At 37.7% G+C, this 21,042-nt stretch overlaps 1 protein-coding gene across 7 annotated transcripts in view; it reads right to left on the bottom strand.

Moving 5' to 3' along the window:
* The window catches only part of CFAP91 (cilia and flagella associated protein 91), an 87,442-nt gene that overhangs the window by 53,447 nt on the left and 12,953 nt on the right, over nt 1-21,042 (bottom strand). For 4 of the 7 annotated variants that reach the window (XM_027060928.2, XM_015064614.3, XM_027060926.2 and 1 more), the window contains 4 exons: nt 16,249-16,325; nt 15,581-15,738; nt 13,383-13,466; nt 11,786-11,842 (listed from right to left, as the gene is read on the bottom strand). In XM_027060928.2, the coding sequence (XP_026916729.1) occupies nt 11,786-11,842; nt 13,383-13,466; nt 15,581-15,714 (275 nt within the window). In that variant the 5' untranslated portion in view covers nt 15,715-15,738; nt 16,249-16,325. The remainder of the gene's footprint in view (nt 1-11,785; nt 11,843-13,382; nt 13,467-15,580; nt 15,739-16,248; nt 16,326-21,042) is intronic. The other 3 variants (XM_027060927.2, XM_053220911.1, XM_053220910.1) reach the window with 2 other exon arrangements.

Raw genomic sequence — 21,042 nt, 5'->3', positions numbered from 1 at the left:
AGCTTGGGATTCTCTCTCTCCGTCTCTCTCTGCCCCTCACCAGCTTGTACTCTCCCTCTCTCTCTCAAAATAAATAAACTTAAAAAGAAAAAAAAAAAACAACCCTTTGTCCCAGCAACTGCACTCCTAGGAATTTATTCTAGAAAATAACTGGACAAGTGTACAGAGATAAATGCAAATATGTTCATAAAGTCTCACGTGTAAGAGTAAAAAATTACAAACTCTTTTTTTAATAGCCAATTAAAAAATGGTTACAACTGAGGTTATTAGGCATCAACCTTGGATCCATTATTTTCATCTTATTTTTTTATTCTGGCTTTTTAATTTATTTTTTGGTTTAGTTATCTATTTTGAGAGACAGAGAGTGAGCACATGAGCAAGCAGAGGAGGGGCAGAGAGAGAGAATCCCAAGCAGGCTCTGTGGTGTCAGCATGGAGCTTGATGCAGGGCTCAGTCTCAGGAACCATGAGATCATGACCTGTTCTGGCTCTTTTTAAGTACAGAAAAAAATTTTTAGTTGATTCATTTAAACATATGCCTACTCTTATACATAATTTTTGTAACAAAACATATGATAGCACATATGCTTTAATATTTTAGTGCAGTGCTTTTTTCCTTTACTTTTGAGTTAGCTTCCCTCAATATCTTTTCCTCCCTAACACCCACAGCACTACCCTCTCTGTATATCCTAGATCTAGAATATATTCTTGAATTATCCTTGAATCTTGCTGTATTTTTACCCACTCTTATTCTTCTACACTCACACAAATACACACATGTAGAGTGTTATTTTATTGTTTTGCTAACATGGAATCTTATTATGAATACCTTTTTGCATGTTGCTTTTTTAACTAAACCATACTTCATGGAAATCTTTCTAATCTATTCATGTGGGTCTTTTTCAAGAAAAATCAAACTTAAATGATCACCATGAATAGAAAAACGACTTCAAAAAATATGGCATGCTTATAATGAAATTTATGCAGCTATTAAAAGTAACAATGAAATCTGTATTTATGAACATACAAAAATGTCCATGATTCAATGTAAAATAGAAAAAAAGGACACTATGAAGCAATATGTACAACAGGACTACATTATTTTTATTTAAAACCTGTGTTTTGTGCATAGAAAATGCCTAGATGGATATACAATAAAGTAACAATTATTTCTGGATAGTAGGATTACAGATTTTTTTCATATTTATAGTTTTCTAAATTCTCTTTTTTTTTTAACCTGGACATGTATTACTATTAAAATGAGCAAAAAAACAACATAGCTATTTCCATTTAAAAGAATATGTTTTCTAGTTGGTAAAAGAATTAGTTAAATTACATAAACAAAAAACTATAACAGCAAAAAAGAGGAATTTCCATTTTAAAAAACAGTCAAAGGTAATGAGAGGTGTTTATATATAAGCAAAACATATACAGCTTAGCTCTTAAAAAAATGCATTTCAAATGAGCTAGAAAGAAGTACCTATTTGGAGGTTCAACCTGTAATGAAATAGTACTTTTTTTTTAAATAGTACTTTAATTTGTTATTAATGCTGAATTCTAATGGTATGGAAATAATTTTTTTAGCAGCTGCTATGAATTTCTAAAATATGTAGATGATTTAAGTGTTTATAATTTCTTACATTTTCAGCAGAAATTATTCTACTATAAAAATTCTTGTTGAGGAAATAACTTCAGGTTTATATCATCCCAGATCTTATGCATATTTTTATATAATACCATTAGTTGGAATCAAAAGAATAAATTGTTTTCTGAATTAAAAATTACATATTTGAGCCATCTGATCAAGTATGCTAGGATAAGACCTAATGAGGGACACCTGGGTGGCTCAGTCAGTTAAGCATCCAACTCCTGATCTTGGCTGAGGTCATGATCTCAGGGTTTGTGAGAGCACAGAGCCAGTTTGGGGTTCTCTCTCTCCCTCTCTCTGCCCCTCCCCCACTAGCAAGCACTCTCTCTCTCTCTCTCTCTCTCTCTCTCAAAATAAATAAATACACAACAACAACAACAAATAAAATTCATGAATCCTTCCGACTAAGCTTTATGGTGACTTAAGACCCTTGTAGGTGAGTCAAAGGAGAGGATGCAAAGGGGGAATGCTACTTTGACAGAAGTCCTATAATAACTTAATACAGTTTCTTTCCTAACTACCACATAGACACCAGGAGCACGGACTATCTGCCATACCTGTAGTCTTCTAGATTTTCCCTTCCAGCCCAATGAAACTAAACACAATGAGGGGTTTCACAAAGTAGCAAATCCTGTTCTGTAATTCTGTAAACTCCAATGAATGTTTGTATTTTTTTAGACTTAATTTTTTCAGGGGCACCTGGATGGTTCAGTTAGTTGCGGCTCTGACTCTTGATTTCAGCTCAGATCATGATCCCAGGGTCATGGGATTGAGCCCCATGGCAGGCTCTGCGCTGAGCATGGAGTCTGCTTGAGATTCTCTCTTTCTCCTTCTGCCCCTACCCCATCTGCATGCATGCCCTCTCTCTCCTAAAAACATTTTTAAAATTAAAAAAATAAATTTTTTTAACAAAGATAATTTTTCATAGTAGTTCTAGGTTCACAACAAAATTAAGAGGAAGGTACAGAGAGTTCCCATATACACTTTGCCTCCACATATGCATATCCTGCTCCACTATCAACATCCCTCACCAGAGTGGTACATTGGTTACAACCGAAGAAACTAAGGGGCACCTGGTGGTTCAGTCAGTTGGGCTTCTGACTTTTGCTCAGGTCATGATCTCACGGTTCATGAGTTCGAGCCCTGCATCAGGATCTGTGCTGGCAACTCAGAGCCTAGAGCCTGCCTTGGATTCTTCTCCCTCTCTCTCTGACCCTCCCCCACTCATGCTCTGCCTCCTCTCACTCGCTCTCAAAAATGAATAAACATAAAAAAAAAAAAAAACCAAACTAAGGAACCTAAATTTACACATCATAATCATCCTACAGTGTACATTAGAGTTCACTCTTTGGTGTTATACATTCTATGGCTTGGACAAATCCTTATGTATATACGTATACATATATAACATGTATCCACCATTATAGGATCATAGAGAGCATTTTCCCCATCCTAAAAATCTTCTGTGCTCCTTCTATTCATCCATGCCCTTCAACCCCCTGACAATAAATTATCCTTTTATAATCTCCATAGTTTTGCCTTTTCCAGAATGTCACACAGTTGAAATCATACAGTATATAGCCTTTCCTGATTGGCTTCTTTCACCAGTGATATGTATTTAAGATTTCTTTTTCATTTCTTTTCATGTCTTGAAAGCTCATTTCTTTTTAGTGATGAATAATATATTACATTGTCTCCAAGTACCCTAGTTTTGTTTTTTTTCCCCCTCATCTCTGTATTTTGTAAATTTTACTACGATATGTCTTGGTGTTGGCCTGCTTTTCTTGATTTTGATGGCAGTTCTCTGTGGCCTCTAGATTTGGAGGTCTTTTTCCTTCCCTAGATGAGGGATGTTTTCAGCTATAATTTCCTCAAACAGACTTTCTCCTCCTTTTTCCCTCTCTTCTTCTTCTGGGACTCTTTATGATATGAACGTTACTATGCTTTATGGAGTTGCTAAGTTCCCTAAGCCTACTTTCATGATCCAATACTTTTCTTTCCCTCTTCTTTTCAGCTTTATTATTTTCCATAATATTGTCGTCTATATCACTGATTCATTCCTCTGCTGCATCCATCCTTGTTGTCAATACATCAAGTCAGTTTTGCATCTTGGTTATAGCAGTTTTTATCTTGACCTGACTAGTTTTTAGGTCTTTCAACCTCTGTGGTAATAGACTCTCTGATGTCTTGTATGCTTTTCTCAAGCCCAGCTAGTATCCTTATGATTGTTGTTTTAAATTCTAGATCAGGTATATTACTTATATCTGTTTTGATTAGATCCCTGGCCATGACCTTTTCTCGTTCTTTCTTTTGGGATGAATTCTTCCATTTTGGCATTTTGTCTAAGTCTCTGTTAGGAAAGCCTGTTATATTTTCTGCTCCTGAGAGTAATGGCTTTATGAAGAAGAGATCATATACTGTCCAGGACCTGGCACTTCAGAAAGTGTCTCTGGTGTATGCTGTGTGCTCTCTGCTTCTGTCTTTTGGCTGCTCTTTCTCTCAGGTCAGTCCTCTATAGAGTTTCTCCTTGCCTATACTGGGAAGTATTTGGACTTTGGCCAGAGTGTGGCAAGTTTTAACTAGGTGTGCTCTGGTCTGTTTGTTAAGAGAGACCTGATGTTATTTCCACTAGTAGTGAAGCTTTGCAGCACTCTATGATCAGTAGATTTGGTGCACATGAGGGGTTTGTGCTGGTCTTTGGGTGGGAGGGTCCTCCTGCTCTGATTCTCAAAAACATTCCCCCTAGTAAAGAAGCACCTGCAGAGTGCAGCAGGGCAGGGCTTGGTATAAGTGTTTTGGGCCACCACTATTGGTGCTGTGTTGCTTACTGAAGTTAGTTTATGCTGAGGAGCAGGGAAGGGAAATGGTGCCAGCCCTCTCCCTCATCCTGGAGTGGGAGTTCACACCCACTGCTGTCTGGGAAGCCATCACAGAAGAGTGAACAATCTCCCCTCACGTGTCTCAGGTGTCCCTCAGATCCCTGCCTTCACCCTGTCTGTCCAAGTCATCTGCCCACCCAGCAGTGCAGTGTACCTGGGTTTTATCCCAGGCAGGCCAATTGAGTTTTAAAACTCCAAACTTTAGGGACATGGCATGGCACAGACCCATGCTGGTCCTCTAGGGGTGGGTCTTGTCACACTGGGGCTGGTGCAGGTTTGTCCCTGAAGAGCAGCTGCACCAACACATAGGAACTTGGAGTTTGGAATAAAGTGCAGCAAAAAGCCAGTGTCCAGGTCAGCTGCCTGCAGCTGGTGTCCCTGCGCCTATGCTTATGGGCAGGGGAGCATAATGGCACCTGCTGGTTCTTTTGTCACCAGAGAGGCAATGCCACTTCTCCCAGATGCACTCCAAGAAGGGGGAACCATCTCTCCCAGTGTGTCTGAGGGAATCCTCAGTTCGCACAGTCTGCTTCCAGGCTCTCCTCCCTCCTTCTCCCCAGGAGCACTGCCTCACCTGCCAGATTCCATATCAGCCATGGCAGGAAACTCTAAAACTTCAGTCTTTGAACTCTACTGGTTATAAAAACTATGATAATCAGCCCTTTTCATTTCCACAGTCAATGGCTTTGCGGAAATGTTTTCCTTGTGGAATCCCTTATGCAACACTCACTCTCTTTCTCTCACTTCTCTCCATGATCAAGGCTCCCTCCCCTCCACAATCCTTTTCTCCCCCAAATCACATCTCTGCACCTGCTACCTTCCATGATGTGACTTCTTCTCTCCCTCTAGTAGTGCAGTTTGTTCTGCCAGTCCTCAGATAGATTTCTTGGGTGTTCAAAATGATTTGATATTTATCTATGTTCAAGGAAGAGTCAAGCCTAGGGTCCTCCTACTTCTCTGCCATCGTAGCTCAAAAAACCAGAGGTTTTTAATTAATGAAGTCCAGATTATCCACCATTTCTTTTTTTTTAATTTTTAATGTTTATTTTTGAAAGAGAGAGAATGTGCATGCAAGTGAAGTAGGGGCAGAAAGAGAGGGAGACAGAGGATCCAAAGCAGGCTCTGCACTGACAGTAGAGAGCCTGATGTGGGGCTTGAACTCATGAACTGTGAGATCACGGCCTGAGCCAAAGTAGGACACTTAACTGACTGACCCACCTGGGCAACCCTCCATCATTTCTTAAAAGGATTGTACCTTTGGTGTTATAGCTAAAAAGTCATTGCTGTACCCAAAGTCATCTAGGATTTTTCCTATGTTATCTTCTAAAAGTTTTACAGTTTTGCATTCTACATTGAGATCTGTGATCCATTTTGAATTAATTTTTGTGAAGGGTGTAAGTTCTGTGTCTGGATTCCTTTTTGTTATTTTGTTTTTTTGCATGTGGATGTCCAGTTGTCCCAGCACCATTTGTTGAAATGACTACCTTTACTCCATTAGATTGCCTTTGTTCTTTTTGTCAAAGATTAGTTGATTATATTTATGTGGGCTATATCTGGCTCTCTATTCTAGTTCACTGATCTTTTTGTCTATTCTTTCCCCAATACCACTCTGTCTTGATTACTATGGCTTAATAGTAGGTCTTGATGTAAGGTAGTGTCAGTCCTCCAACTTTGTTCTTCTCCTTCAATATTGTGTTGGCTATTCCAGGGCTCTTGCCTCTTCATATAAGTTCTAAAATCAGTTTGTTGAAATCCATAAAATAGCTTTCAGGGATTTTGATTGAGATTACATTAAATCTATAAATCAGGTTGGGAAAACCTAACATCTTGACAATATTGAGTCTTCTCATCCATGAACATGGAATACCTCTCCATTTATTTAGTTCTTTTATTTCTTTATCGAAGTTTCAGTGTTCCCCATATAGATCTTGTATATATCTTGTTTAATTTATACCTAAATATCCCATTTTTTATAGTAGTGTAAATGGTTTTGTCTTTTTAATTTTAAATCCCACTTGTTCATTGGTAATATATAGAAAGGAATTGACTTCTGTATATGAACCTTGTATCCTACAGCCTTACTATAATCACTTATTAGTTCTAGGTTTTTTTAGCCCTTTCTTTCTGATTGTCTACATAGATGAACATGGCATCTGCTAACAAAGAGATTTCTTCTTTCCCAATCTGTATAACTTTTATTTCCTTTTCTTGTCTTACTGCGTTAGCTAGGACTTCTATGATGTTGAAAAGGAGGGGTGAGAGGGGCCATCCCTGCCTTGTTCCTGATCTTAATGGAAAAGCTCCAAATTTCTCACCATTAAGTATGTTGTAGTTTTTTTGTACAAGTTCTTTATCAAGTTGAGGATGTTTCCCTCTATTCCTAGTTTACTCAGCTTTTATCATGAATGGGCACTGGGTATTTCAAATACTTTTTCTGCCTCTATCACTTTGGTCATGTGATTTTTCTTGTTCAGCTTGTTGATATGACAGATGACACTAACTGATTTCCAAATGCTGAACCAGCTTTGCAAATCTGGACAATCTTACATGGTCATAGTGCTTGGTCATTTGCTAACATTCGGTTGAGGATATCTGTGCCTATGTTCATGAGAGATAATGGTCTGTAGCTTTCTTTTAATGTCTTTGTCTGATTTTGGCATTTGAATAATGCTGACTGCATAAAGTTAGAAAGTATTCTCTCTGCTTCTATTATCTAAAGAGATTACAGACAATGGTATCATTTCTTAAATGTTTGGTAGAATTCACCAGTAGATCCATCTGGTTCTGATGCTTTATGTTTTGGAATGTTAGTACTTATTGATTCGATTTCTTTGATACAGGTCTATTTATATTGCCAATTTCCTCTTGTGTGAGTTTTGACAAGTTGTGTCTTTCAAGTGATTAGCTTTTCATCTAGGTCATCAAATTTGCAAGCATAGAGTTATTCATAGTATTCCCTTATTATCTTTTTTCATAGTAACCATCTTTATTTTCTTTTTAAAATTTTTATTTTATTTTATTATTCTCAGATTAGTTAACGTACTGTGTAGTCTTGGCTTCAGGAGTAGAACCCAGTGATTCATCTCTTACATATGACATCCAGTGCTCATCGCAAAAAGTGTCCTCCTTAATGCCCGTCACCCATTTAACCGCCCCTCCCCCATCAACCCTCAGTTTGTTCCCTGTATTTAAGAGTCTCTTATGGTTTGCCTCCCTCTTTCTTTTTATCTTATTTTTCCTTCCCTTCCCCTATGTTCATCTGTTAAGGCCTCCCAAATTCCACATATGAGTGAAACAATATGATATTCATCTTTCTCTGACTGGTTTATTTCACTTAGCATAACATCCTCTAGTTCCATCCACATTGTTGCAAATGGCAAGATTTCATTCTTTTTCATCACCAAAAAGTATTCCATTATATATATACACCACATCTTCTTAATCCATTCATCAGTTGATAGACATTTGGGCTCTTTCCATAATTTGGCTATTGCTGATAGCACTGCTATAAACATTGGGGTCCATGTGCCCCTCCGAATCAGCATTTTTGTATTCTTTGGATAAATTCCTAGTGGTGCAATTACTGGGTTGTAGGGCAGTTCTCTTTAATTTTTTGAGGAACCTCCACACTGTTTTCCAGAGTGGCTGCACCACGGTATCAGCTCTAGCAGTTTTTTGGTTGTGCCAGATTTTCCATGTAGAGTATCATTCCCACCAACAGTGCAAGAGGGTTCCTTTTTCTCCACATCCTCACCAGCATCTGTTGTTTCCTGATTTGTTAATTTTAGCCATTCTGACCGATGTGAGGTGGTATCTCACTGTGGTTTTGATTTGTATTTCCCTGATGATGAGCACTGTTGAGCATCTTTTCGTGTGTGTTTGCTATCTTGATTTCTTCTTTGAAAAAGTATCTATTCATGTCTTCTGCCCATTTCTTCACTGGATTGTTTTTTGGGTGTTGAGTTTATTAAGTTCTTTTTAGATTTTGGATACTAACCCTTTATCCGATATGTCATTTGCAAATATCTTCTACCATTCCATTGGTTGCCTTTTTAGTTTTATAGCTTCCGTCACTATGCAGAGCCTTTTTACCTTGATGAAGTCTCATTAGTTTATTTTTGCTTTTGTTTCCTTTGCCCAGTAAGAAGGTGCTATGACCAATGTCAAAGAGCTTACTGCCTGTTTTCTCCTCTAGGATTTTGACGGTTTCCTGTCTCACATTTAGGTCTTTCATCCATTTTGAGTTTATTTTTGTGTATGGTGTAAGAAAGTGGGCCAGTTTCATTCTTCTGCATGTTGCTGTCCAGTTTTCCCAGCTCCATTTGCTAAAGAGACTGTCTTTTTTCCATTGGATACTCCTTCCTGCTTTGTCAAAGATTAGTTGGCCATATACTTATGGGTCCATTTCTGGGTTCTCTATTCTATTCCATTTATCTATGTGTCTGTTTTGGTGCCAACACCATACTGTCTTGATGATTACAGCTTTGTAATACAGGCAAAAGTCTGGGATTGTGGTACCTCCAGCTTTGGTTTTCTTTTTCAACATTACTTTGGCTATTCAGGGTCTTCTGTGGTTCCAAACACATTTTAGGATTGTTCTGGCCCTGTGAAGAATGCTGGTACAATTTTGATAGGGATTGCACTGAATGTGTAGATTGCTTTGGGTAGTATCAATGTTTTAACAATATTTGTTTTTCTAATCCATGAGCATAGAGTGTTTTTCCATTTCTTTATGTCTTCTTCAATTTCTTTATAAACTTTCTACAGTTTTTAGCATACAGGTCTTTTACATCTTTGGTTAGGTTTGTTCCTAGGTATTTTATGGTTCTTGGTGCAATTATAAATGGGATCGATTCCTTGATATCTCTTTCTGTTACTTCATTATTGGTGTATAGAAATGCAACCGATGTCTGTACATTGATTTTACATCCTGCAACTTTGCTGAGTTCATATATCAGCTCTAGCAGTTTTTTCGTCAAGTCAGGTTTTCCATGTAGAGTATCATGTCATCTGCGAAGAGTGCTAATTTGACTTCTTTACCAATTCAGATGCTTTTTATTTTGTGTTGTTGTCTGATTGCTGAGGCCAGGATTTCCAACACTACGTTGAACAACAGTGGTGAGAATGGACATCTCTGTCATGTTCCTGACTTCAGGGGTAAAGCACTCAGTTTTTCCCCACTGAGGATGATATTAGCTATGGGCCCTTTGTATATGGCTTTTATGACATTAAGGTATGTTCCTTTTATCCCAACTTACTTGAGGGTTTTTATTAAGAGAGGATGCTGTATTTTGTCAAGTGCTTTTTCTACATCTATTGACAAGATCACATGGTTCTTATCCTTTCTTCTATTAATGTGGTGTGTCACATTGATTGATTTGTGAATATTGAACGAGCCCTGCAGCCCAGGAATGAATCCCATTTGATCATGGTGAATAAGTCTTTTAATATACTGTTGAATTTGATTTGCTAGTATCTTGTTGAGAATTTTTGCATCCACGTTCATCAGGGATATTGGCCAATAGTTCTCCTTTTTAGTGGGGTCTTTGTCTGGTTTTGGAATCAAGGTAATGCTAGCTTCATAGAATGAGTAAGTAAAGACTCCAACAGCTAAACATGAAAAGGGTATGGCTGGAGAAGGCCAGCTGGTCCCCAGACAAGTCCATCCCTACTAACATAAGGTGGAATTATCCTCACTGCTCAGAAATTCATCACGGCCATAATTCCAGAGCTGACTTCATTCAGGGATACTGATTGATTCTTTAAAAACTTCTAAGAAGGACAGAGATTATCTAAGATGTCAACTGTCAAAGTTTGTTATAGGAAATCCCTCATGTCACAGTTAATTTAGAAAAGAAGTGAAAAGGCCCAGTGTTCATGACTGTACACCTCAGAACTCCCCATAATTAAATGAACAACTTTTAAACCTGATGTAATTATGACCTCCAAAGTAGATGATCCAGTGAGCCTACATTTAAAGTATTATCAAAGGTATCTTTAGGGATCTACTGGTCTCATATCTCTCCCTTTGCTCATATAAAACATTTCACTAAAAACAAGTCTGCAGCTGTCCTTGGGTAAAATGAACCACACAAAGTTGCTCTGTCAAGGGAGAAAGAAAGAAATCTATTCTCCATCTATGTAAGAGCCATAGGTATCCATGCAGTCTTAAAAAAATCAAAGGAGAATTGGGATCATAACTGGCATTTATCTTAAGGATTACAGACATTTGATAACATATATTCTATTCATAAAATGCTATATAATAAGGGGTAACCATATCCTTTAAATGCTTGTTTGAAAGGCAAGCCCTATCTAAATTTCGATTCAGAAATCTGAGACCTTAAAAAAGGTTTCTTTTCCTGATCATTTCATTTTTTTCTCTCAAACAAACATTAAGTTATACTGACACAGGAAACAGTAATAGCAAAAACAGTATAGCCCTAAAACAAAAGACTAGGAAACTGGACATTAATCCTAGATTCGGCTCTTATCCTTTACTTCTCTCTTACCTTGGTCCAATCCTCTTTGGGACAGAAACCATGTTTTATTGATCTTTGCATATTAAACATTTTTATTTTTTATTTTTGAGAGACAGAGACAGATAGAGCATGAGTAGGGGAGGGGCACAGAGAGAGGGATACACAGGATCCAAAGCAGCCTCCAGGCTCTGAGCTGTCAGCACAGATCCCAACACAGGGCTCGAACTCGGGAACCTTGAGATCATGACCTGAGCTGAAGTCGGGTGCTCAACCAACTGAGCCACCCAGGTGCCCCTGATCTTTGCATATTAAATTAACTTGTATAGCTTAGATGATTATTAAATTATGAAGTTCCAGTATTCAAAACCTATTTCATGACTGATTCATTTTCTTGATAAAATGTTGAAGAACTGTTGCCAAATAAGTGTGTGTTTCAGGTAAGTAAAAAGGATATTTAAACTTTTATTTTTACCATAACTCATAATAAGAAGAAATACATTTTACATCATAACCATTACATACGAATGTATGTATGTACCTATCCAAAACAAAAGTTATAAGCAAAAAAGCAATTTACCCTAATGCTTTTGGTTATTTTCTATTCAATTTTGTTTTCTAAAATGCTGTTCATCACCCACTAAAATATTTCATGACTTTCGAATGATTTGTGATCCAGAATTTGAAAAATATTGATCTAGAGAACTATCTTCTGGAAATAAGCATGGGAACAAACAGCAAATAAACTAGAAAAAAAGTTTTAAAATAATGGCTACTTACTTGGTTACTGCAAAAACGACATTAAGTGGCATCTGTTGATGAAATGGAAGGAAAGGCCTGGCGGGAGAAAGAAGAACACAACCATGTGGGACTTATGCATTGTGTGCTCTCTGTGCCTTATTCCAACTCTCAGATTCGTCCCTTAAAATCAGTGAGCTTGAATATCCCATAAATCTGTAATCCGCAAACCTGGGCAAACACAAAATCACTGGGCAGTGGGGAGATTTTTGTTTAAAATGCAAATTACCAGGTCTAGCCCAGGAGACTCAGTACATTTAAAGTAGAGCTAATGAATCTGCATTTTTAATAAACATTCTGATGTTTTCTCTGAAGATGGTAAAGAAGCCACACTTTCAGAAGTGATGTCTTCTACCTGGACTTCAGTTGGTCATTAGATCCCACTTCCTTGAGACATTCTGAAATTCCCAGTGATTTAGTTTTAAAAACTACCCCCAGAAAGTCTAGAAATTGAATATACCATGTTAAAAATTTAACATTTCTCTGAAAAATCAGCATCACATAACTTCCATAAGGAGGATGCTCACAAATAACAATGCAGATTACAAATTTACTTTCTCAAGGAAGCCTATGTATGTATATCAAGATTTTTTTCTTTTTTTTTCAATATATGAGGTTTATTGTCAAATTGGTTTCCATACAACACCCAGTGCTCATCCCGAAAGGTGCCCTCCTCAATACCCATCACCCACCCTCTCCTCCCTCCCACCCCCCATCAACCCTCAGTTTGTTCTCAGTTTTTAAGTCTCTTATGCTTTGGCTCTCTTCCACTCTAACCTCTTTTTTTTTTTCTTCCCCTCCCCCATGGGTTTCTGTTAAGTTTCTCAGGATCCACATAAGAGTGAAACCATATGGTATCTGTCTTTCTCTGTATGGCTTATTTCACTTAGCATAACACTCTCCAGTTCCATCCATGTTGCTACAAAGGGCCATATTTCATTCTTTCTCATTGCCATGTAGTACTCCATTGTGTATATAAACCACAATTTCTTTATCCACTCATCAGTTGATGGACACAAGATTATTTTTCTAACCACATAAAACCTATAGGGAGATCCTCATTTTAATTTGACTATATGGCTATCACATGAGCATTAATCACAAATGAAACGAAGTGAAACTTTCAACCATGTTGGTTTTGGCAACATTCACACAACAGATAGCAAACGTCACCTACGTGTCCACTTATAACAATTGCCCATGTACTAGGACTGTCATGGTGTCTCTGCTGCATCTCACTTGATTTGATGACTTCATTTTGTTCTCAAATATACGTTCCTATTTACAGCTAATAGCTCTGAAGTCAGGCAGATTTAGCTGGAAATCCCAGATCTGCCACTTACTAACTTAAGAGACTTCAAGCAATTTACTTCTCCTGTCTTGGTCTCAGCTTCCTTACTGATAAATGGGGATAATATATCTTATCCTATATTTCTGTTGTAAAAATTGATTATATATATCAAGCACTTAAATTGGTGCCTGGCACACTGCATGCACTCAGAAGTGACAGCTGGTATCATTATCATAAAGACATTCTCTAAAAATAACAGGGCTCATTTTCATTAGTAATTACTTTTACCTTTCAAAGTATTTATAGCGATTCTTTCCAGTTACTTCAGGATCTGCATAAACCTCTTTGGCCATCTGAAAAGATGTATCTGTTCTAAAATGAAGCAGGAGAACATTATTAAAGTCTAACATGTCATTTCCAAACATTTCTATTTCATATTTTTATGTCTATAAAGTAGGAGATACACAGGGTATCTGAGACTGAGAGCAAAGTCTTCTCTAACATGCATCTGACTGACCTACATCTCAGACTAGGTAATACAGTAAAACCTTAGATTGTGAGTAACTTGTTCTGTGAGTGTTCTGTAAGACAAGCAAACATTTCTAACAAATTTTACTTGATACATGAGCAATGTCTTGCAATACAAGAGGTACCAGATGACAAATGTCACATGATCACAACTGAGCCAATGGTTCTTCTCTCTCTCTCTCTCACTGCGGGGCTGTGGGTGATCCTCTTCCATGCTCAGCTGTTCAGTCTCAGGCCATGGTGTTTGGCAGAAATCAGTGATTTTTCAGAATGTTGGAAGGTGCCCACAACTGACACTGGTATTTTCTTGTCACTTCAAAACACCTGTGGACAGTAGCACCTGCGTGGCTCAAGTCGGTTAAGCGTCCGACTTCAGCTCAGGTCATGATCTCACAGTTTGTGAGTTCGAGCCCTGCATCAGGCTCTGTGCTGACAGCTCAGAGCCTGGAGCCTGCTTCAGATTCTGTGTCTCCCTCTCTCTGCCCCTCTCCCACTCATGTTTTCTCTCTCAAAAATAAATAAACGTTAAAAAAAAAAGTTCAAAGCACCTATGGACAGTCCTTTGCTTTTCCATACAAGAGTGAGCCTAGGAATGCTTTGCTTCATTCTAGGTCAGGTTGCCTGCAGATAAAGACCCTTTCCTTTGCTGCCTTATTGCCAGTTACATTAAATATAGTAAATGACAAAGAGTTTATTAATACTGTACTGTAGTCAATATCCATGTGAGTGTATACAATGGTGCCCATGCAGTAAAAGATTCCACTGAGCCAAGAGACAGCAGTGATTCCATTAGTGAAAGTCATCCTACACAATAACCCTCCTCTCTCTTATCTCCCTCACACCAGCCATGAAGGTTTTCAAAGGTAAGTGCAGGTTAATTTGTTCACTTTTCTTTATATTTTGTATTTTCATTACGATTTTATATTATATTACAGTATTGTAATCATTTTTATATGAATATTTTTGGGTTGTGGAACTAATCGTCTGAATGTCCATTATTTCTTATGGGGAAATTCGCTTTGATATACAAGTGCTTTGGATTACAAGCGTGTTTCCAGAATGAATTATGCTCTCAAACCAAGGTTTTGCTGTAATTACTTTCCCTGAGCCAGGAAGCCAGGAACCAACAAGAGGAAGTAAGAGTAAGAAGAGAGTAGACATAGGCTATCCCACATACAAAAATGCACACTTTTAATTAATAGCACATAGGAATAACAGAGTTTTAAGAGACAATTTTTTATATCCATGCTGAAAGGTAGCTTTTTAAAATTTACTAAGTTTGACTCAAATAATTAAAAGAATAAAGAATTCAAGAGACTTATCTCTGAAGGTGCTTTGGCTGTAAGTCTCCAAAAATATATATTTAGATACTAGCAGAAAGGTATAGTTGCAATTTCTAAGATAGATCAAAGAAACAACAAATTCAGCCCCCTCTACCTTTGCTGGCAAGTTGTTATTTAATATATATATTCACTCCAAGGTTCTGAGAATATCTACTAACTTATAAACCTATAACCATTGCCCCTAAATCAGGCTTGTTTTGGGTAGAGGGGTTAACATATTTTTTTCAATGTTTATTTACTTTTGAGAGAGAGAGAGAGAGAGAGAGAGAGAGAGAGAGAGAGAGAGACAGGCAGGGTGTGAGCAGGAAAGGGGCAGAGAGAGGCAGACACAGAATCCAAAGTAGGCTTCAGGCTCTGACCTGTCAGCACATAGTCCGATGCGGGGCTCAAACCTATGAACTGCGAGGTCATGACCTGAGCTGAAGTCAGACACTTAACTGACTATGCCACCCAGCCCCCCCAGTAGGTAGAGGGGTTAAGAGAGAGAATTGGGGGTCAATCAACCTAGGTATAACATCACAATTGTACTTTCAAAAAATGAAGAATAAAAAATTTTAAGAAGAAAAATAAATTCATTAAAAACATGAGTAGCAACTGAAGCTACCTGACACTTACATGGCAAGGTGCCAGAGGGCTTCTCTGTGTTTCTCCTCATGTCTCTTCCATTCCTGACAGATGAATGGTGGGACAGGGTCTGCCTTGCTCCAATACAGAGAATATCTTGGATAATGAATCAGGTTACTGAACATGGTTCTAAACCTGGGAACTTTTCTCTAATATTAAGACAGGGAGGTAGGGAAGAAAAGGACAAAATTTTACCATCAGATTTTCTAAAGCATTTTATTTATTATTGTAAATTTTTTTTAAAGGTACAAAACAGTGAATGTGGCATAGAAAGAAGAGATATTGTATATGCACAGACTATCTCTAGAAAGATACCCAAGAAACTGATAATAGATGACTACGAGAAGGGGCCTGAGGGTCAAAATTTACTTCACACTATATACGCTTTTGTACTACCTGAATTCTTTTAACACAGGCATACGTAACTTTCCCCACTGAAATAAATTAGGTTATAATGAATCCTTTATTCACTATTAATTAATACTCACACTGAGCCACAAGTATCAAGATGCCTTGTCCCCTAGGAATCATGACAAAGTAATTTCTGCAGAATATAAAATCCACTGGAGATCTGATGACTAGTTAATCTGATCAGTGCAGTCAGTAAAACTAGATGGTTCAAGTTCATCAGGCTGCCTTAGTGAATGAATTAGACCTACCAGTCTGTTTCGAATCAGGTTAGCTTGGATATTTGCCTGTGTGTGGTCTTTCTCACTTGACACAATAAACAATGGGTCTGCAAAATAAGCAATAAGGTAGTATAAGGAATAGAACATACTCCTGGGCTGAGAATAATGGCAAAACAATGTAATTACTTAATTGGGAAACAAATTATAAAAACTAGATACTGCCTAAATCTGTAGCAACTCACAGCCCTGTTACTCTACCACCAGTGAGAGTCTATTAGATTCATCTCTTTTCAATGTATTCCAAAGTCAGTTTATAGAAATGGAAGGCAAAAAGAAGGCCTAATAAGTTCTCAAGCACCAGAGCTTAAACATGCGGTCTTCTCTCCTATCAACAAACCACTTTGTGGGTCTGGATAGGCCAGGAAATACTCTAAGATGAAAGACCATGTATACACTCACTACACCCATCTGCAAGTGAAAGAAATAACACATTTGGGCACTACTTCCCCTATTCAGGACAAAAGAAAGATACAAACTCTTCACAACATGGTACCTCAGAATTGATAAATGTAGTAAGTAAATGTCATTGTCTAACAAGAGATAAATAAAATCAGCTATAATTCACTCCTTGAATCTGTAAGTATGTTGATGACAGGACTAAATTTTTCTCAAAGTTCAACAAAAGATTGCCATTATTTTAAGTATGTGCTTGTTAGATACATCTTTAAAGTGATTTATTCAAGCTTTATTGTACCATCCCTTAAAATTAAACAGTATGGCATTAAATTCATAAGCAAGTCTATTCAGAAACAGACTTGATTTCCCAAGTACACATCTCTTAAGAAACAAATACCCTGACCAACTAGTCTAGATGACTTGGTAACATATTTCTTCTAATATGCTGGTATGGTGATTTGTAAGTAATTTAATTTAAATTTAATTTAGATAATGTGAGTCAGTTCCTAGGGTCTAGTAATTCCTCAGTTACCCAACAAAAATGATATACTGGAAACAGACATTTAATATTCCCCCCAAGGTTGAAAAGCTATAAGAGGCTCAAGCTCTCTTTCATTCAAGACAGATTTATTGACTGACTACTATGTTCAAGGTGCTTGGAACACATCAACAAAAAGATAAAGATCCCTGACTTCATGAGAGAGAAAGACAATAATAACAACATAACAAATTAGCATATTATATAATACATTAGAGTTAGAGGGTAGTATTACTAAAAAAAGCGGGGAAAGAACAGCTAAGGGAGATGGGGCTGCAATTTTACACATGGTAGTCAAGGCAGGCCTCACTGAGAAGGTGACATTTAAGGAGACTTGCAAGTGGGGAGTTAACTATACAGTTATCTGAAGGAAGAGAGTTTGAAGCAGAGAAAACAGCTAGAGCAAATGCCCTAGGACAGCGGCATGCCCGACATGTTTGGAGAACAGCAAAGAGACCAACATGATTGAAACACAGTGAGAGAGGGAAAAAATAATAGAGAAAAGGTCAGGGAAGTTACCCAGGGCCTACATCACAGGGAGCTTTGTGAGCCACTGAAAAGAATTTGGCTTTAATCTGAGTAAAGTGGGGAACCACTGCAAGATTTTGAGCCAAGAAGCGATAAAATCTGACTTACATTTTAAAATGTTCATTGTGGTTGCCCATGAAGAACAGACCTCACGGAAGCAATGGAAGAGGCAGGGAGACCTATTAGGAGGCTACTGCAATAAGCCTAGAGAAGAGATATGATGCTGGTTTGCACCATGGTGGTGGCAACAGAAGTGATGAAATAGGGCAGGATTCTAGATATATTTTTAAGGTGGAACAGAAGGGACTTATTAATGTGTTGGAATGGTGTGAGAGAGAGAGAAAGAGAGAGGAAACATGATGGCCTCAGCAGCTAAAGTATGGGGTGGGTATCAACTGATACAGGAAAACCTGTGGTGGAGCAAGTTTGTAGGGAGAACATTAGGAAAGCATGCTTAGGTATCTATTATGTGTCCAAGTGGAGATATAAAGTAGGCAATTTCATATACAAATCTACAGTTTGGGATAAAGTCTGGACCTGTGATACAAACTTGGGAATCATCACCTTTAGATATTATCTTCTTTAGCTTCATCACCCAAATCCACCTCTATGACTCAAGTTGAGAAGGTGATGGAAACTGGGCTGATTTAGGAATGGCAAGGCCAAATTTTATGGCCTAAAATTACAGACTAGTGAATTTGAAGGCAGGACGAATGCACCTGTTTAAAGGGAAGAAGGCTATAGCTTCAACACGTCTAATATATTGGGAATAGCATCGGACGAAGGGAAACTTCTATTCGTATTCTTTTTTTAAGTGAGTTAAAAGATGTCACTGGGCCTATGGTTCCAACTGTGTTGTTCATCTTAAGTGAATTTAGCCTGCATTTCCCCTAACTCTAAATAATAAATTATAAACCATTCTCCTCTTATTCCTATAAGGAGTATGAAGACATGATCTATAGAAACATTCCTGCCATCTATAGAAAATAATTACACAATACTATGTGATTTATGACTACACATTCTGTGACATACCCTACAATTGTGATCATAATCATTGCTCAAAGGCAATAGAAAGACCCCTGAGATGCCGAGGTAATGGCACTCACCAGGCATCACTTGCTTATTCTTACACGAGTGTTAAGTGCTTTATGTGCAATATTCCATTTAATCCTCACAAAAACCCAATGAGGTAGGCACTAGGCCTCCATTTTATAGGTGAGGAAACTGAGGCTTCAAGAAGTTAGCCACTTACGGATGGAACAGTTAGAATGTGAACTCCAATTCTTCTGGCTCCCAGGCCTTACATATCAAAAGCCCATGAATTTTACAGGGAAAAGTTTCTCATGGAAATCATGAGAAAGCCCCTCAGCCAATTTACCCATCTTGTAGAAACTGTTCTAATAAGCCTAGGAAATTGTCACACCAAGTAATCATAAGAGACAGGAAGTGTTTCAAACCCCAAGACATAATGATTACTTTTAGGGAAAGGCATAATAAATTGCATATTCTGGGGGAAAAGATAGCAAGAAAGAGCTTATGATAAACCTAGAAAGCATTTTAAAACATTTTTGGAAGCTAGAAAAATTAAATGGATCATATATTTAAAAGGCTTTAACTATCAGGGCAATAGTGTAGCTACTAATCCATCAACAAGTTTAGATTCAGGAAAGTGATAACATATGATGGTCACTTAGACATTTGAGAGACACAAAACATTTAGCAAAAAATTGAGGAAACTGCAAAATGGTATACAAATGAGGTATGATCTATAAAAAAAATGATGTTAACTCTAAAGTACTTTACAAATGTATCTGAATTAACCTTAATTGCTAGAGTGATCAGAGAAGTAAAAATTACATTTAATGAAGACACCCGAAGCTTCTTGGAGGAGCAAAAGCCTTGCAGACAATTAACTATGGTGAAAAGGCCATTGGGTTTGAGGGGTGTGGGTGGGTGAAGGGTGAAAAAACTTGGAAATGTGCTTATGTGTGTGTATCACTGACCACAACACCTACCCACTGCAGTTCTTTCTGTCAGGATGGAAATCTGACCCAAGCCAGTCAACTCTTTGGCTGGTCAAGAACATATCTCATTTCTCCAATTTTCAGCTAAGATACACAAGGACTCACAGGTGAGCTTTATTTAGGATAAGAGGCCATGTAGACTGCCACCCCAGTCCCTGTCATAGTAAAAGAAATCCATAAACAAGTGGCTTTCTGTCAGATGGAAGGACACATATGCACAGAAAAAAGCAGGGTTAGAGTTGCCAGATAAAATACAGGATCCTCAGTTAAATTTAAATTTCACGTAAGCAATGAATAACTTTTTATATAAATAGATCCCAAATATTGCATGGGACTAAAATATTACTTGTTATTTATCTCAAATGCAAATTTAACTGCACATCCTGTATTTTTACTTGCTAAATCTGACAACCTAAACAAGGTTAAAAAAAAAAATAAGTCCAAGAAATCAAGCAGAAGGGCACTACACCTTAGTTCTGACCTTCCCTGTCTTGGTTCTACTTTGTCCTGGCTATATTATGCTTCCTGTCCATTAATAGACGTGAGATTGCCCGTCTAATTGGAAGAATCCAAACTTTATTTGGCCTATTTTGAGTGGGTTTCTGTTCCTTGCAAGGGACACGGAAACATTTAGTAACCCCCTGCAGAAAAAAAAAGGGGGGGGGGGGAGAGAGACTTTTAAGGATAAAAGACAGGAAACTTGATAAATTATTTGCCTGTCTTTACTAAATAAGTATATCCCATTCTCAAATTACTTTCGAAATAAACATGATGTGTTTACGAGGGTTTACTAGATTTATTTTACAAGACGAAACCAAGAGTGAATAAAGAAAACCACAGGCCAGAATATGTAAGCAACCATTACAAAGCCTCTATACCAGGAAATGGGTAACCTATTGATTCCCAGTGAAAGAAGATCCTGGGAATCCCAGAGGAGATACCACACGGTTAAAAGCAATGCAAGGTTCAGGTGAAAAGCATGGGACTGCTGAGGGCAAAATCGGAAAAAAAAAATGTACCAACACTGGAATAGGTGCTGAGAAGGCTGCAAAAATGTGTTAAACAAGAACTTAAAGAACTTAAGGTCCAGTAGAAGAAACAGAACATAAACGGGCAAGCTGGGCATTAAAATAAACTGGGGCTTTACTGATCCAAAGGAACACAGTGGACCTAGTTTATAAGCAGTGCTTTGATAAATAACAATAAGTTTTAAAAGAGAGAGAGAAAACTGAAAACAAAGTCGAGATAAACTGGTACTTCTTTATCTACAAAGCC

Source organism: Acinonyx jubatus, chromosome C2, assembly GCF_027475565.1.
Source record: "Acinonyx jubatus isolate Ajub_Pintada_27869175 chromosome C2, VMU_Ajub_asm_v1.0, whole genome shotgun sequence".
Lineage (NCBI taxonomy): Eukaryota > Metazoa > Chordata > Mammalia > Carnivora > Felidae > Acinonyx > Acinonyx jubatus.
Note: the sequence above shows the minus strand (reverse complement) of the source record. Positions and strands in the feature narration are given on the sequence as shown.